The sequence below is a fragment of the Calliphora vicina genome, chromosome 2 (genome assembly GCF_958450345.1).
Source record: "Calliphora vicina chromosome 2, idCalVici1.1, whole genome shotgun sequence".
NCBI lineage: Eukaryota > Metazoa > Arthropoda > Insecta > Diptera > Calliphoridae > Calliphora > Calliphora vicina.
Window position 1 is genome coordinate 116,933,299 of NC_088781.1, and position 18,982 is coordinate 116,952,280.

The window sequence follows — 18,982 nt, forward strand, 5'->3', positions numbered from 1 at the left end:
GCAGAGCAGTTATCCTTGAACTTGCAAAAATACTAAACATACATATTTACATACAAACACTGTTACAGACACGGTTGAATACAAACGTATGTACGGATGTTTGAAAAAATACAACAATGTTTTAATTTGTGGGTATTTTTATGTGTTTTTGTTTTCTTCTTTTGCTACAAATATACATAGACATCTTGTCATTTTGTTTGTTTTTTTTTATAAATTATATGTTTTATATTTGAGTATATATGAGCACATACGCATTTTATATTATAAGAGTGACAAAGATGGTGGATAATTGTCAAATGCATAATAAATTTCGGATAAACTGAAAATTAATACAAAGAGCACAAAGAAAATTAAAAAAGAAAAGCCAACAAAGTAGCAAAATTTAGCTACCCAGGGGGACAAACATACACTACATGATTTTCTTTCATGATTTTTCGAAAATTTTAATTTTAACTTTACCCTGCCCTCAAACTCTTTAGGTTAATGGAATATTTCCTATATAAAAACGCCCCTACTACCTACTCCTATAATAAATTTGTAGCTGTTTGGTTTTTTTAAAATTAATTTTTAAAAATTTTTTGTTTTCGTTTCTCAATAAATATCATTAGAACATTAAAACCTGAAAAAACAATTTCAAAAAAGACAAATTGCCAAAAAACTACAAATGTTTATATATATTACGGGAGAGGGAAGAGAGAGCTAAGCTAAAAAGATCAACAACAATAACAAAACAAAATGGAGACTGTGTGAGTTGAATATCCAAAATAAAAGTTTGTTATGCGAGGTCATTTTGTATAAATATAGTTGTGGGGAACAAATTCTAACCAAAATAAACACGATAAAACATGATTAGAAGCAATGGTCATAGAAACCGGTAAAACCAGACGTTTTCAATAGAACTTTGACAAAACAATACATATAAAAGAAATAAAATGAACTAATATATTTGGGATGATGTTCATACAGTCAAGGGCAACTAAATTAGAAACAGAGAGCAAAATAAAATAAGAATTATTACTGTGATATAATAGAAATTAAAAGATTTTTCACAAACTAATGATGTTAGCCATACAAAATTCTACAAACACCTACCCTGAGAAAGAATGTATTTTTAAAATTAAAATTTTTTCGTTTACTATAGTACTATTCACTGCTAATTTTGGAATAAAATAATTGATTGCAGTCAACGTTAAATAAAATATTAATTTAATGTATTTAAATGCTTTTCTATTAGACTTTAATACCTCCTAAAATCCCTTTCACATTGTTTTTAAGGGTAAAGCCCCTTAAAATGAAATTCATTCATTTAAAAAAGTAGCTACTGAATTATGCCACTGTTATCATAAAGTTTCAAGGTCAATATAAAACAAAAAAATTAACAACAAAAGCATTCGTGTTTTTTTAATTTATAAAACAACAAAAAAAAAAAAAAAACTAAACATTACACAGCAAAATTTTAAAGCTAAATAAAAAAATTCTAAAATTTTGGACAGGAAATAGATTAGAAAATTTTATGAAATGCTCACAAGCTAAAAAAAAGAGCAGCAATAATAAAAACAGAAGTAACTAAAGGAGGGCAGGTACAGAAGTTTAAATAAAAACAATTTTATAATAAACTTTGTGAAAAAACACAAAAATAAAGTAAAAAATTATAAAAATATATTTAAATTCAAAGTTAATTTTAATAAAACAATAAAATCAAAATTTTTTTTTTTTTAAATTAAAAAATTTCCAAAAAAAAAATTAAAAATTAAAAAATTTATTTAATTTTTTTTGTTGAAATTTTAGCTTCAATTCGTACTATTATAAATAAAAAATTAAATTGAAAAAATTTTGTTTAGAAGCCATGTTATGGATTTTTACAATATGAAAAACCAAAATTGGCGGGGAAGTACATGTAATTTACACCTTCCCCACCAATTTTGTTTTTTCAAATTTAAAAAATCCATATTTCAGTTTCTAAATTATTTTTTTTTTAAATATTCTTTAATTGTAATTAACGTAAAACTAAAACAAAATTTGATTTGAAATTTTTTTATTAATTTTGATAAAATCAAATAAAAAATTTTAAAAGAATCAAAAATTTAAAAAAAAAAATAATAATTCTTACTAATATTTATGAATTAAATATTAATTGAAAACTGACAAAGAAATTAATTAAATTTGTTTCCCAAATTATTATGAAAAACTTTCCTTACAACCCTCGTTGAGCCATAAAAATGTTATATAAATATTTTGGTTATAAATTTTAGTTACCAAAACATATACATAAGTTTGTATTTAAGATAACAACATTTTAGACTTTAGCACCATTTTTAGTAAAAAAACAACTTCTAAATAAAAAAAAAATATAAACTCTAAAAAAGAGGGGCCGGAGATTTTAGTAAAATAGTATATACACAAGCATTTTTAAAATAATCTTAAATGCTGATAAATATATTTCATTGTTTTGTTAGAATTAAATACTCAGATATAAATAAAAACTACCCCAACATAAATTTCAACAAGTCAGTCAAACTAGTAAGAACCAAACAATTAATCAACTACATATAACACGCCATATTTTCTGATTGAGCAAACTGATTTTATATATATGAGCATGTACTTTTTTTTTAATTTTTAGTTCATACTTCAACAATTTAATTTTGTTGTTCTAATCAGTAATTAATGATTATTATTTGTTTGGTAAATTTCTTACTTTAATGATAATAATAATTATGTGATCATTATATAAAATTTAAAGCAAAAACAAAACAAGATATGAAAATTAACGTTCAATATTTAGTAAGGTGAGACAGTTGGGTCACGTAGTTTAGATACAAACAGATAAATACTTGATGGAAGTAGCAATTGCTTAAGATTTTAAGATTTTAAATAAATTATTTAAATAAGATTTTAAATAAATTATTAAGATAAAATCGTGTACGTGAAAATAGGCTCATATTTATTTATACCCTATTTATTGACAAAAGAGAGATTTTTTGAAGGGTAAACAAACAGGCCGAATTAGAAGGCAGTAAACGAATCAACAGCTCCTAAACTGAAAAAGCCCTATAAATAAAATTTGACGGCACTTAAATTCTCATTTTAGCTTTATAAGGCTTTTATAGATTTGATCATATAATAGATTCCACAAAAATTTAAATGAATTACAAAAAATTTTAATAGAAACCACACCAAGTTTTTATTTTTTAAATTTGCTTGCAAATATTTGAATATTTTTCACAAATTTTTAATATAAAAAATAAAAATTGTATGTGGAAATCATTAAAATTTTAGTGGAACCTATTAAAATTTGTATGGTACTCATTAAAATTTTTCCAAAAAATTAGTTTGCAAAAATTTCAAAGGATTTCAGACAAATTTTAATAAGTTCCATACAAATTTGATTATTTTCCACATGTGTTCCACTAAAATTTCAATGATATCCACATAAAACTGTTATTTTTTTTAAATACTAATAATTCCTTGTTAAATTTTGAATAGATTTCAAAAAAGTTTAAAACATTCCACAAAATTTTGAACAGATTCCACAAAATTTTAATGGATTTCATAAATTTTTTTTTTCTTTTTTTAATAGATTTCTCACATAATTGTTTATTTTTTTAAATCTGAATTAATTTAACAGAATTTATAATAGGTTCCATATAAATTTGAACATGTTCCACATTGTAAATGTTTTAAAAATTAGTAAATTAAATGATTTCCTATTTTTTTTTTTTTTCAATTTTCCTTTTTTTTTATTTATTTTTCTTATAAAGAATTAAGTATTTGTGTTTGATAAATAGTTTAAATAAAGAATTGTTTCCCTTTGTTATATATTTCTATGGAATTTTTTATTTTTTAAATAGAATTTAGACTTTGTTCTGGGAAAAAACCCTGTGACAATTCAATCTATATTAATTATAAACAATGTTTGAATATAAACATTGTATTTTAAAGAACGTAGTACATAATTTGTTTCGAAAGAATTTTGCGGTTTTGAAATACATGAGTTTAATAAATAAAATTAATAGTAAACCGTATACACTGAAAGAATTAAGTAAATGGACCTAAGACAACTAAATGGAATTAACTAATTTGTTTTTAGACAAAATTCTAAATAAAATTATTTATGATGATGATTTAGTATAGAAAGAAATATCGTAGGTTTAATTTTGTTTAACTTTGACTTTACTTGTTCTTTGAAAAACCTTTACTTTAATATGATTTTTATTATAAATTCTGAATATATGCTAGAAAAATAATTTTACTATGAACGTTGCCAGGAAAACTGTGAGTAACCTTAGCTATTTACGTCACAGTAAGCTTGTGGTTTTCAATATACAGTTGAAAATAGATTAAAAATATTTTACACTGTAAAACAGATTCATATTTGCCAGCAAGAGATGAAAAACTACAAGATAAATATTTACCCTTATATTCATAAAAAAATTTTCAAAATTTCAAAACCAAACTTCAATATACAGTGGTGGCCACCAATTTAAGACAAATACTTGAATTTTTTTCATCAACTGAATTTTAAGTGCGATAGAGCCAAAATAAAAGGACCTCTAAGGGTATGAAATTTATTATTAATGTTTCTAGTTTCTGAAAAATGTTTGGAAAAATCGGTAGAACATATATGGACAAAGATATGTGGAAATACGTTGACCCACCTCAGCGAACATCCGCTGTTAATAACATGATATGACCGAAACTAATGGAACTAAAAATACGAAATTTTGTCCGAATATTAGTGTTTATAAACCGGTTAACCGGTTAACCGAAAAACCGGTTTTTCTTCGAAATCTCGGTTTTTTGCGAACCGGTTAATTTAAATTGTTGATTTTCGGTTAACCGGATTATCCGGTTTTTATCACTCGGTTAACCGGTTTTTAAAATTAAGGTCTAAAATTAGGAAATCTCATGGTTTTGTGCATTTTTTATATTCATTGTACACACATTATTGGCCTTATTTGAAACCTAAACTGCTTATTTACAATACAAACCTATTTAGATTGATATTTTTATAAATTACAATGATTCAAAATAGTAGAGGATGATGAGTTTATTAAAAACTTTTTCAGAATAAATTGCACATAATGAAACTATTAAAAATTAAATTCCGCATAATTCAAGAAGTTAAGCTAAATCTTAATAATGATTCATTATAAACTTAGTGATGATTTTACCAAACGTTAATTTGAATTTGATGTGCATACCTTCCTTCAATCAATTCGTTAGCTTAGTGTACGAAGTCCTTTTCAGAAATATTACAGAAGAGACAAAAAATGTTCTAAAATCCGTGATTTGAAATATTTATGAAATCTGATATGATATGATTCATAATGACAAATAAGCACAGCTAAGAAGAAGTGCGTCTGCATCTTATAGGTCTTTTTTTGGGATTTGTAATATTTTCTGTTTCATATCAGAAAGTCGAGGTGATAATAAATTTCAAAATTTCCAAATATTTAATTAAAAAATTAATTTATATTTTTTGGTTGAAATTTAATGAATAAACCAATAATTAAAACAACTATTATATAGTTAGTACCATATTTATACTCAATTTCATTTGACTGAGATAGTAATTTTGAAATTTTACAAAATAAAATGGACTTAGCACTTTAGTATATTCATAGTTATTTAATATTAACCATTTCTGACTACTAAAAACTAAAAATTTTAAAGCCGCATGTACTTTATTGGACATTTTATGTTTTCTACACATATATGACGGTTAACCGGTTTAACCGGTTTTTTCGATGTCGGTTAACCGAAAAACCGGTTTTCTTAAAAAGGCCAATATTCGGTTAACCGACAAACCGGTTTTGTAAAAAGTCGGTTTTTTATAAACACTACCGAATATTTTATAATAATAAAAATATAATGATATAAATGTGAGAAAATATGTTTATTTAAAAAAAAAAATTTTTGGTCAAGTTGTAGAAAAATTTTATGTGTTCGTGGTGAATATGTATGAATTGACACAGTCGAATAAAACACACTTGTGTGTTAAAACAGTCCTCATGCTTACATATTTGTGGAAATATTTGAAAAAATAATTGACAATCACGTGGAATTTAGCAAACAATTTTTGTCTTAAATTCCTGGCCACCACTGTATATAAAATTTTCAGGCAAAACAATGTTTGCCAGGTCAGCAAGTTATAAATAGAAAAATAAAATTAAAAAAAATTAGTTTAGAAGCCATGTTATGGAATTCTACAATATGAAAAACCAAAATTGGCGGGGAAGTACATGTAATTTACAGCTTCCCCACCAATTTTGTTTTTTCAAATTTAAAAAAAATCCACATTTTAGTTTTTAAATTAATTTTTTTTAAATCTCTATTAATTGTAATTAATAAAAAAGAAAAACAAAATTTGATTTGAAATTTTTTTAGGAATTTTTTTAAAATTTAAAAAAAAAATCTCGACATTTTGAAAAAATTTATAAACTTTTTATTAGCTTAAAAATTGATTATGAATATGGTATTTTATGCCTAACAAAAAAAAACTGAATCAAAAACATAAATTATTTTTAAAATTTTGTATGAAAATGTTTTAAAAAAATTTGTTTTCAAAATCAATAAAGTCTACAATATAAATATTGTATGTTTAAGAAAATAATCTGAATCAGAAAATTTTTAAACTTGATATGAAAAATTTACCAAATATATTTAAAAATTTTTTGTAAACACTTTTTATTACCATAAAAAAAAACTTACCCTAAATTGTGAAACCCGTTTTTATATATTTTTTTGTCACTTGTTATCCGCTTAAAATCCCCTTTTTTCTGCTTCTATTTCTAAACTCGCAAAAAATGACAAATCAAAATAATTAGCTTGCTATTTTAACTATTTGTTTTCCTTTGAATTCCACGAAATGTTTATTTTTCTTATTAAATGGCGTTTAGTTTTGAATTTCGAATTCGAAAATTTTCAGTATTGATAACAAAGCACTAACGTAAGTTGTTTTTAGTTAAAATTCTATTAATTAATGAATGAATAAAATTCGAACACTTGCTCTTTAACATAGAAACAATAATAAACTAAATGCTCATAAGTTCTAAGCAACAAAAAAAAAAGCTAAATATTTAGAGAGAGCGAGAGAGGAAGAATACAAGAAAAGCATTGATTAGTTAGTGTCCAATGACGAGTTAGTGAATGAGGCACTGTGGGGTGGGGAAATGGTAAATTTAGGAACTTCTAAACTGCTGTTTTGAATAATAATATGAAAAAAATACTATGAAATCCTTAAAAATTAAATAGATTTTAGGATTTTTTTTTATAAAATCGTTTAAAATCACAAAATTACAAATCGATTTTAAATGTGGCTAAATTCCAGTTAAATTTTATTAATTTTGATGAAACACTAAAAGGAAATTGTTTAAAGAAATAAAAAATAAAATTACTTTGAAGAAATTTGGTAATTTTTTGTAAAAATCATAAAATTTCTAAAGTATTGTTGAAAGTTTTCAATAAAATCCAAAATTTTTAAATAGATTTTACAAATTAACCAACGAAATATTAAATACCAAAATTCTAAAACGTATAACTATTATATTGATACAATATTTGGGTCTGTAAAATATATGGGGCCTTCGGAAAGTTTATTTCAACTAACATAAGGAAATAAACGCAGTATATTTTATTTTGAAACTATTTTGAAAATTAACATCAGCCTAATATTTTATCGCTGAATTCTGATTTATTAAGCAGCTTCATAAAGTAGATTAAAGCTGTTAATTACGATACTCTCGGAATATGTTGATTAATTGGTGCTGAACTCCCACTCTATTGCTACTTCAACATCTATATACAAAGTATTTAAGTTATTTCAATCTTCAATTACCATTTATTTTCTCATCTACCCCACCGTAAGATGTTTAGAAATGATTAAAAGTTCGATAAAATAAAAAAAACAATTCCTCTATGAAGAAACCAACTTTGATTTAGAAAATACAGAGAGCATTCTTCAACACTCTCAATTCAAAAGATAAGAGGAGAGCGAAATAAAACCGTTTTTCTATGCAAAAAAATTGCGATTGTTTTCGTAGGTTCGTGTGGTGTAGGTTCGTTTATATGTTAGGTAGGGTTGTTCTAAAGAGAGGGGGGGGGGTGGTAAAAACGAATAGTGTTGTTGTTATTTTTTTTATTAGAAAATTTACACGTGACGTTTTAGTATTGGTTTTTAGCTGAATGAGTGATAAAAACTAATACATTGTTATACATTTCATTAGTAGGTTCTTTTTTAGTTGTCATTGTTTTGATAATTTATTTCACATTAAACTTGAAATTTTTTAATATAATAAAACTTGTGTTTTGTTGTTGTTGTCTCTTTGAATTTGTTTTGTTGTTGTTTGTGTTTAAGCTTTTTCAGCGAAGTGGGTGGGTTGCCAGTTTTTTTTTTGCTTCATTGTATTTGTTTAATTTTTAAATTTAGATGACGTTTGTTATAAAAATGTTTTGATTTTGTATTTTTGAAATTTTTTGCTGTTTTTGCTATTTCCTTTTCTGTGTTTTTTTTTGCTGAATTTTTTAAATTATTTTTTTTTTTTTTTGTTCGCTTGTTTATTATTAAGTCTAATCTTTTATTATGTGTCACTCACTATAAACAATATTGACCTAGGTTGTTGTTGTAGTTGTAAGCAACAATAAATTTAATATATTTATTTATTTGTGTAGCTTATTATTTGAAAAATTTTCTTTATATAGGTAGAATTTAATGAATTTTTGTAAGGTCTCTAGGTCTAATTTTAAATAAAATCCGTGGAAATTTTAAAAAATTCAAGAACAAAGTCCATACCTACTACCTATAATATAATTTTTATAAGCTAGGCAGAATCTTAATATCCTTTTCATTGCTATACATTAAGTTAAGGTTTTCATTATTACAATTCAAATATGGACGCGAGTAAAAAGTCAAGTAGTAAAATTGCCTTTTTTCAAAAACCTTTTGCAAATTTTTAAAATATTCAAATTATTTAAACATCTTTGAAAATTAAACTCAATTGCCTTTCTGCAGATATATATTGAATTAAGGATTTCTCTTCAAAATGTCCTAAATAATGACCACAAAAGTAACAGCACTTAGTAAAATTAACCTGCAAAGTACTGTTTTTAATCCTTTTGCAGTGTAAAGTACGAACCTATAAATAGTACTTTTTTCTCTTATCAAATGGTACTTTTTCAATATTACAGGACCTCGAAATTGGGGAAATATGTTTGTAAGTGGTGGCCTGACAAACTCTTAAGGTAACATTGTGGTACTTTTTCTATATTTTGATGGTACTTTCGATGATTTTTTTTATTTCTTTTGATGGTACTTTAAGGTTTGAACTAATCAACTTTGCAAAATAATAGTTGGCAGGTTTATTTCTGACTGAGGTAGAAATCAAGCAATGGTACCTTTAACTTATATTTCTAGGTCCATTTAAAAAAGAAAGACATTGCTCCAAAAGAACTATTACAACAATTAAAATCTATTACTCGTAATTTCATGTTTCAGGCTTATTAATTAAGAAAAAGAGGTACTACTAGAAGCTTAAAATAAAGTACTATTTTTTACCCGTTTTAGAGATTTTACTTTTTTACAAAAACTACATTTTGGTTCCATCAGGTGAATTTATCGATATTCAGGGATCCTTCAATAACAAATCATATGTTGCAAGAAATACATTCTAGTTGTTATTCACTGGATATGCTGATATCGAGATTCAAAATGTTCGATCTCTGTGGAATATCGAGAATCATATGTTCAATCAGAGTCTGTCCAAAAGGAGGAGTATTTAGGGATCCTTCGAATAGAAATCATATGACGCAATTGGACAACAAAAATTGGTTACGCTGATATCGAGAGTCAAAACGATCGATCTATGTAGAACATATTTTGGTACCATCAGGTGAATTTATCGATATTCAGGGATCCTTCAATAACAAATCATATGATGCAATTGAAAAAAAAGTTACGCAAGAAATAAATTCTAGCTATTATTCGCTGGATATGATGATATCGAGAGTCAAAACGTTCGTTCTATGTAGAACATCGACAACCGTATGGCCAATCAGAGTCTGTCCAGAAGGAGTAGTATTCAGGGATCCTTCGAATAAAAAATCATATGACGCAATTGGAGAATAAAAATTGGATATGCTGATATCGAGAGTCAAAACGTTCGATCTATGTAGAACATCGAGAAACATATGGGTCTGTCCAGAAGGAGGATTAATATCCCTACAGTTAATGTCTTAAGTTTTTCGCAACCAGACGCTGTATATACAGGTATCTATGGTCACAAAGTTCCAACATCGAGATCCTTATAGGCGATCAGATTCTGTGTACAAGTTGGGTATAAAGATCTAAACTTCAAGTGGTCCTAAGAAGACCAAGTCTAACCGTGTGCCAATAACAAGACGCTGATCTGTGAGACTTTCTAAGCTGATCTTGAATGGCTCGATCATTGAGTTCTCTGACGAGGTTAAATACCTTGGGATTAACCATGAGAACATTCCCAACCGGAATCGTCCTGTCTGTCAACATATTTTTGTTAGGATATGAGATCTAAAACCTAGAATAATTAAAACACTTTGATGTGATGGACTGGATTCTTATTTCCTCATTTGTATATCATTCAGTTATGAGAACCTGTCCTAAATTTGCTAGGGATCTATTTTGCACATTACACTTTTGCATATTTATGTAAAGAACGAGACTTACAAATTGTTCACAGAAGGATCCAAACAGGCAATTGGTAAAACTGGCGAGGGAGTTTGTGATTCAAATTTCAAATGGGAACACATCACTCATTCTTCCCTGCACTAGAGAGTTCTTAAGGAGAAGGTTAAGGGCATAGAGAATAGACATAGAGCGGAAACTCTCCTGTCAAAGACCTAACTCAGTTGTCAGAAACCTAAGTGGTGAGAATGTATTAGTAGAAAAAACTATGTGTTTTCACAAAACAACACTCGTATGTGTGATTATTTTGAGTAATTTTTTGTTTGAGTTTTTTTCTAGTTTCCGCTCTGTTTCTCTATGGTTAAGGGGTTCAAGAATTCTTGCTAGATGTCCAATAGTCAGACATCGCTCAAGACCTTATTATCATATGTAGAAAGGCTGGGAGTTATCATGGACTGTATTACATCTCTGAACGAACTAGGAAGGCACAATACATTGTCATTGTACTGGAATGAACGTATCCATCTATATTTGTAGGTTCAAACCCTTTTTTTTGGCATTTCCTATGAATATGTTATATAAAAGTCCGATGCCTAGTTTGAGTCGGAGTTTGTTCGCCACTGAGGAGCTATCTTTAAATTCGACGATCGCCACACTGTCAAGGGCAAACACATCAGAATCATTCTATAAGGACGACCTTAGAATACTCTGGGTAAAGCCACAACAAGACAGGAGAATTTGTAGGCTATAAGACGAAACTAGGTTATAGAACGAGCTTTCTGGCTTCAAGGGAAATTTTTTTAAGATCTCACTGAACTGAATTTTAAGCTTTATTCATGGACTTATCTTGTTATGGTGAGTGGAAAATCGTTTTGGGTTTTATTTCCAATAAAGGGTATAAGTTGAAAAAGATATAACTTTTTTATAGGTCACGCCTACTTTTGAGTGGGCGTGGCTTTGAATTAGTTCTGTATATATAGATATATACATCAAATTAAAGGTATTTTAAAAGCCTTTCCAATGAAGTATAACTTATCGAAAAAGGGTCGATTTCGACGAATGCGGTAACGGTTTTAAAGCTAACGGTAAATGCATTTACTGCAACGGTAGCTAAAATGATATTCAGTATCAAAAGTAGTTAAATTTTTTTAGTAAATCAAACTCATATTTCAATGAAATCGATTTACACAAATTTCAAAATGGCGTTTTTCGCTCTATTGTGTTTTTTTATATATAAAAATATAAATTATTTTAACATATCTTTAAAAATTAAAATACTTACTTTGAAAATTAAGGTTCTTTCAATTGTATAAAAAAATTCTTGGCTTGTAGCCCTTTTAGCAGCAATTTGAGTTTGTTTATCCTTTAGTTAGTGTTCACAGTGTAATAATTTTATAGTTTTGGTTTTTATTTTGAGTTTTAAACTCGTTAATTAGTTTCCACTGTTCCACAACTGTTTTTTTATGCAATTTTCAAGGGATTATATAAAAAAGTCTGTGAAATTTAGTTGGAATTATTATTTAATGCTTTATTTTTCAAAGTGTATTGTATTGTTTTGGTTGTGATTTTAAAACACTTGAAGAAAATCAGTCTTTGTTTAGTTAAATGTTTTGGGTTTTAGTTAAGAAATTTATGGAGTTGTGAAAAATTTTCTTAAACAAAATGGTATTTTTTGTATTTATTTTAAATCATAGTTATTTTTTTGTTTAGTTGCTTATTCATTTGTTTAATTTTTTTATTTTTTCTTAGTTTTTGTTTATTATTTTGTTTAATTCTTGTTTAGTAAACCTTTGCTGTTTAGTTTTTAGTTCAAGGTATTAAATATTTTGCAAAAGTAATTGGTTAAATTCATATATAACCCACTTTATTTTATTTGTTTGGATTTGCTTGTGTTTTTTTTTCTATACTTTTTAAAGTTTTATAACTTTTGTTTAATTATTGTTATAACTTTAGAATTTTCTTTAATTTTTTTTCAATTATTTGTTTATATTTTTGTTTCTTTAAACATTTTGTTGTTTTGTTTAAACTTTTTACTTTTAAAATTTTTTTATGAAAAAATTAAATTTTATTGACTTTTTTTAAATATTTTTGGTTTTTAAATGAAAGTAGTTCAGTTACTTTATTATTTTTTTATAAAACATTTTAAAAATTTTACTCAACTTTTGTAAAATTTGTAAATAAAAATTGTATATTTTGGTTTATTAAAAAAAAATGTTGGTAATTTTTTTTATATTTAGTTCTTTTTGTTTCAGATTTTTAAAATTCTTTTAAAAAAATTTGTTCTAATTTTGTTTTATTTGTAGAAAATTGATTTGTTTTTTTTTAGGAAAATTGCACTTTTGTTTTAAATTTAATTATAATCTTTCATTGGTTAACAAATTATATAAAAAAAAACTTTAAGGCATTTATTTGAAAATTTTAAATGAGATCGTTTGTTATTTGTTTAAAGGAATTAAAATTTAAAATTTTTTTCAATATTTATTTTATTTATTTTTCTTTTAATGCAACTTTATTTTCAAGAAATAGCTTAATAATTTTCAAATTGTTCTATTTCGTTTTTAAATTTTTTTTTATTCTTGTTTGATTCTAATTTAGTTTCTTTACTGTGTAGGTTGTTAACGCGTTGCGAGTTAATTTTGAAATACTCGAAGGCAAAAACGTTATTAAAAAAGAATAAATATACTACCGTGCACAGACAGCAAGCAGCAAAGCTTCTCTGTGGCTTTTCGTTCTTAAACTTATACAACTATACAGATACAAAAAGCAACACAAAATTCAATGTCAATGTGTGAGTAAAAGTGTGAGTGTGTGAGAATCTGTATCTGTGTGTTTTGGTTAGTATAGTAGGGGGTATTGACAAGAGTTGTTAGGGGTTTTCGGTGGCTATATCAGCCTAACTAAAGCTTTTTTTTATTCTCTTTTTGCTTTTCAAACAACAATACAAAACATTGCCAACACATACACAAAAGTTCTGCTCGAGTTGTATACTCGTTAGCAGCGAATCAGCAGTGCTGCCACAACTGACTTTGAAATATACAAACAAGTTAGAATTTATTTGAAATTCATCCAAACTGTAGGCAATAGTATTAGTTCACTACTACTACAACTAACAGCCAGCTAAATCAAAAGGGTTTATTTTTCCTATAGTAATTTCCACAAGAAAGTATTATTTACTTATTTCCTTTAAAATCCTTTAATAAAACCCTTCAAAAATTACCTAAAATCTATAATTCAAAACAAATTAATACTCCCCCCTGCTCCCTTACACTTTTACAGCTCCTTTACTTACAAGCAACAACAACAAAACTTGTTTTGTTTACTAGTATGTGTAGAAATAAATAAAAATCTTCTCTATACTCAAAATTCTTATGCTAAGTACTCGCATTGCCAAAAAAAAATTTTGTTGTTGCTGTTGCTCTTTAACAACAACATTTTATTTTTGGGGGAATTTAAAATTGTTATTTTGTCTTTGTATTTGTTGTCATAAAAGCCGCTTTTTCACGCACTCTTTTTAGTGTTATTCTTCTTCTTTTTAAAAACACACTCTGCTACAACAAAAATATTCATCATCATCGTTATTGTTGTTGTTGCTGATGATTTTTTTTCTTTGTTTACTTACTCAATAAAATTTTTATTATGATATCAACCGTTTATTTTTTTGGGTACGTCTTTTGATTTTGTTTATTTTTATTTATTTTTTTTTGGTTTTTATGTTGTTGTATATTTGAGAGTAGTATAATAATTTCTGACCTTTGTTATACAGGTTTATATTTTCGTTGGGTTTGATTGTTGTTTGTATTTATTTATTAATTATAACAGTTTAAAGGGTTTGTTAAGGTTTAAATACCTAAAAGTGACGTAAAAATTAGAATATTTTTGGTATACAACAAACAAAATTCCATATCATCTTATAAGAAACTTAAAACCGGATAGAATTTTAGTGATTAATTCACTTCCTCTAATATGCGAGTAATTTTAATAAACTATCTGGTAATTGTGACGTCTCAGTTTCCGCAGTGAGAGATTTATGTGAGAAGAGTTAAAATCGTAAACAAAATTCTAGCTGGATTTACACTAGAGAGCAAATAACAGCTGTTTTTTCGGAAATGATCCGTATAAACCAGATCAAGAGCTGTCTCAACATCGTCAAAACAGGAAAATGTAAAATAAATTTTACTTAATATCCCCCCGCCAAATAATTGACCTACGTCAACCTTAACTTAAAGTCTTGTTATGAGTTAACTTATATTGTTGGGTAAAATAATGTTGTATGATAACTATCAGGAGGTCCCGCAGCTCTAGCAGTACCTCGCTCTCCTGGAACACCCATATTACCTTATCATATCACCACGATCACTTGCATCACCTTGGTTTCCCGGAGATTATCGAAGACCATCATCACCTTTGGAAGGTGCAGGAAAACCTACAGGACTTTGCACAGCTTGTACGCCTTGATCACCTTTAGGTTCTGTGTGACCGGGATTACCTGCAACATCCAGACAGCCATCAGCCCCTGGCATACCGGATAAACCAGGCGGACCTGGAACGCCCATATCACCTTATTTCACGAGGTGCAGGAAAACCTACAGGACTTTGCACAGCTTGTACGCCTTGATCACCTTTAGGTTCTGTGTGACCGGGATTACCTGCAACATCCAGACAGCCATCAGCCCCTGGCATACCGGATAAACCAGGCGGACCTGGAACGCCCATATCACCTTATTTCACAACCTGCATCACTTATGTTTCCCGGAGGTCCTCAAAGACCATCATCACCTTTGGAGCCACAAGGTCCAGGAAAACCTATACGACCTTGCACACCATGTGCGCCTTGATCACCTTTTGGTCCTGTGTGACCGAAATTATCTGCTACACCCGGAGAGCCATCAGCTCCAGGTAAACCTGGAACACCCATATCAGCAAGATCACCTGCATCATCTTTGTTTCCCGGAGATCCATGAAGACCATCATCAACTTTGGAGCCACGAAGCCCAGGAAAACCTGCAGGACCTTGCACACCTTTTGGTGCTGTGTGACTGGAAGTACCTGCTACACCCAGAGAACCATTAGCTCCTGGTAAACCGGTTAAGCCAGGTTTACCGCTTGGACCAAGTATACCAAAGGGACCGGATTTTCCTTGAGGACCAGGAGATCCAATTGGTACCTGTGGACCTTGTTGTCCTGGTGCACCGGATTGTCCTGTTGGACCAGTGTTACCTTTAGAACCTGGCTGATGTTCATTTCTTTGAGGCTCCGGATTTCCAATAGGTCTGGGTAGACCACGTAGGTCAGGGAAACATCTAGGTCCCTAAAAAAAGTTTACAATTTTCTATAATACTTATACAATGGTAAAACTTACCAATTCACCTGACAGTCCAGGAAGTCCTGGAGGTCAATCTTCTCCAGGATGAGCTTCTACACCTTGTTGTACTTTTGCACCGCTTTGACCAGGACTACCACGATGTCCTTTTTCTCCATTGGACCAATTGGTCCCATTGCACCTTTACGATGTTTTGGGCCTTGGGCATCACGATCACCTTCTAGTCCAGAATGGTCACGTCTGCCTTCTCGTTCCTGTGAGCCGTTGGGACCACGAAGGCCTCGTAAGCCCTGTAGCAGTTAAATATTCTAATTGATAAATAAATATTTGATGGAGATATGTTCTTATGACTTACTGGCTAACCAGCATTCCAGGTTCGCCTTTTTGGCCGGTTAGTCCTTTTGGACCAGATGGTCCGGTCCGGGGCCACGTAAAGCTCATTTACATTCATAATTACAAAACCTACCATATGTTGAGAAATCATTTGTCGTAAAGTTTCAGCTTGAGGGTAGGGACCCTTCTCAATACCATCACTGTCAGCTGGAACTGTCTAAGAAAACAACAAAATTTACCTTATTTAAATTTAACATAGCAGGGCCTTGAACTCCATCTGTTCCCGGTAAACCATTAAGGCCAGCTTCTGCTTTTGGGCCTAGATCAGCCGGTGGAACAGACCTAGGTCTAGGTCCTGGATAGCAAGGTGAACCACCAACTTCAAAGGGCCTATCATATGTTGTGACATTAAAAGTTGTATTTCTATTATTTGCTTCATTTCCCAAATGGGATTTGTAAAATCTATTTCGCCAGAAAATTATTCTTACGATGATTTCTTAGATTTATTTCGATATTTTTTAGTTTTTCGAGTTTTTGTATTTGTATCGTTATTTGGTAGATACTCGGCTTCCAATTCATTTGATCCTATAGTTGGGTCTAACGTTTGTATGCCTTCTTGATGATGGTTATGTGCCATAATCATTATATGAAATTTCAGCTTCTTTTTTCGTATTATTGGAGTGGGAAGTAGTACCAAAACTATTTGAGGCACCATCAGATAATCCAAAATCAGTTCTTGCATTTAAAGATGCTCCATTTGAAGCACCCGTTCCCAATGAAGTATCACCAATTATGCCTAAATCCAAAGTCAAAATCTCACCCTGGAAGACGCTACATTCGTCGGGAAATCTATATGAATTCCGAGTATCAGCCTCGGAGTCTCAATTTTCCAAAGCTGTTCGAAGGCCCCTATGGAGTTGAGTCCTTCTTAGAGTCTTTCCTTTGCTGAGAGAAGACTGCTCTATCTATAAATACTACATATACTTCAACCGATATCTTGTATTTCACTGATATCTTCTAGTCCATGATTCTCGAAAGAATAACGTCGTTTGTGTGTCTGATGTGTGCTTCTAATGGCAAGTGTGATTCACCTTATAGCTTTGCACTCCTATTCTCTAGCCAGAGTATCCATACGTAATTATAGGTCTTACAATCGATGTGTAGGGGCTGCGATCCTAATTCGTACCTATAATATTCCTGCAGGCGTAGTAAGTATGAAACATTACTGGGTATTCCTCTTCCAAGATCAAGTACTATCTAGGAAAATGCCCAAGAATTTTGCCTCGTCCGCAAATTTTAGCTGCAATCGTATGAGATTTCGAATATTAAAACGCTACATCTTGTATTTCCTGGTGAAGAGGACTAACTCTGCCTGTAACAGAACTAGGACTTTACTTTCAGTTCGGGAAGACAGTTCGCCATGCTCTGCCTGTATGATTTTTCTTATAACCCTTCTTGTAGTATTCTTCTGAACACCTTCAATCTACTTAATACTCTCCTCTCCTAGGCATGATTTGCCAAACATGCGAAATAATCAATTAACCACTATATAACCAAGCACCTAGAGGAGTACACTCTCAACTGATTTGCCCTTAAGGTAGACATGCTGATTATCGCTAATGAGGCGCATATCAATCATCCTCTTCATATGTAGATCTATCAGAAGACTCGCTCATCTAAGTCAGGCATGATGCGGAGATATGAATGATTAACTGAGATTTAGAAAGAGGTTATGAATTGTAATTCATAAGAAACGGATTTTATTAAAATTTTTTCTAAGGTAACAACGTAATTAAATATGTATTTATTATCCATAAATTGCCAGCAAAATTAAACTTTTTTATAGCTATTTGTGTACTTAAATAATGACAGGTAATAAACTAAAGAAATAAAATTGAGTATTAGGCATTAGAGGGCTATAAACAAGTTTGATACCAGATGTCTGCTAAAGTTTAAAAAATCTGCATAATTTTAGCAATTTTAAATAAGCCGCGATCGCATATAACTATACTATCATTTTACAGCACTCTTTGTAAAATGCTGTGTCATTTGATTAGCTTACGTTTTTCCCGACTGTAAATTTATTTATTGATTTGTAAAAAAAAATATTTTTACAGCTAGTTTATGGATCGCTTATATTACTGCTACAAAAGTAAATTAAATTTAAGTTTATTCCGAAATTGTTAACTAGCTTTTTGAAACTGTTAATAAAAAAATATTTGTCGCTTTCAGGGATATCGTAAAGCAATTGGTACACCTTTATTAAATGGTTTACTCCCACAGTAGTGAATAATAAAAACATTATTTTAGGGTGTAGTATCGTTAGTCTTAATTGTTTGGTTTATAATCAAGTGAGATATATATGAACGTCAGTTTTAAAAAATTAGAGATACTGAACATTTTAAACATAGATCGGAAATTCGAAAATAACTCAAACAATAAAATTACTCAAAATAATCATACAAGGTAGCGCAAAAGTAATCCTCCTATCAGAAAATGCTATAAATTTTCATGAGTGATAGAGGCCCATTTCAATCTTAGCGGGTACGTAAATATGCAAAAATTACGCTTCTGGGGCACTGAAAATCCGCGTGTAACCCACGAAGAGCCATTACACCCGCTCAAAGTCACTGTATGGTGTGCTGTTTTCGCTGGAGGAGTCATCGGAC

General features: G+C 29.2%; 2 protein-coding genes across 2 annotated transcripts in view; both read right to left on the bottom strand.

Annotated features, from left to right (window-relative positions):
• The window catches only part of Kr-h1 (Kruppel homolog 1), a 44,316-nt gene extending 31,697 nt beyond the window's left edge, over window positions 1-12,619 (bottom strand). The window contains exon 1 of the mRNA XM_065499677.1: window positions 11,943-12,619. The gene's annotated coding sequence lies outside the window, so the exon portion shown is untranslated. The remainder of the gene's footprint in view (window positions 1-11,942) is intronic.
• Window positions 12,620-15,419: 2,800 nt separating this feature from the next.
• Window positions 15,420-16,950, bottom strand: LOC135950803 (collagen alpha-1(II) chain-like). Its single transcript, XM_065500331.1, has 5 exons — window positions 16,802-16,950; window positions 16,586-16,703; window positions 16,447-16,530; window positions 16,118-16,270; window positions 15,420-15,968 (listed from the first exon to the last, which is right to left on the bottom strand). Exons 1-5 carry the CDS (start codon window positions 16,948-16,950, stop codon window positions 15,420-15,422), a joined length of 1,053 nt encoding a protein of 350 aa, XP_065356403.1.
• Between the last annotated feature and the right edge of the window lie 2,032 nt (window positions 16,951-18,982).

Bases quoted from the DNA above. Each gene is read 5' to 3' on its own strand.
- LOC135950803 (XM_065500331.1), bottom strand. From the start codon at position 16,950: ATGGCACATAACCATCATCAAGAAGGCATACAAACGTTAGACCCAACT. The intron at 16,531-16,585 runs GTTCAAGGCCCT...TTGTTTTCTTAG, and splicing joins GTTTACCGGGAACAGATGGA to ACAGTTCCAGCTGACAGTGA. The intron at 15,969-16,117 runs GTAGTCCTGGTC...AACTTTTTTTAG, and splicing joins TGGAGAAAAAGGACATCGTG to GGACCTAGATGTTTCCCTGA.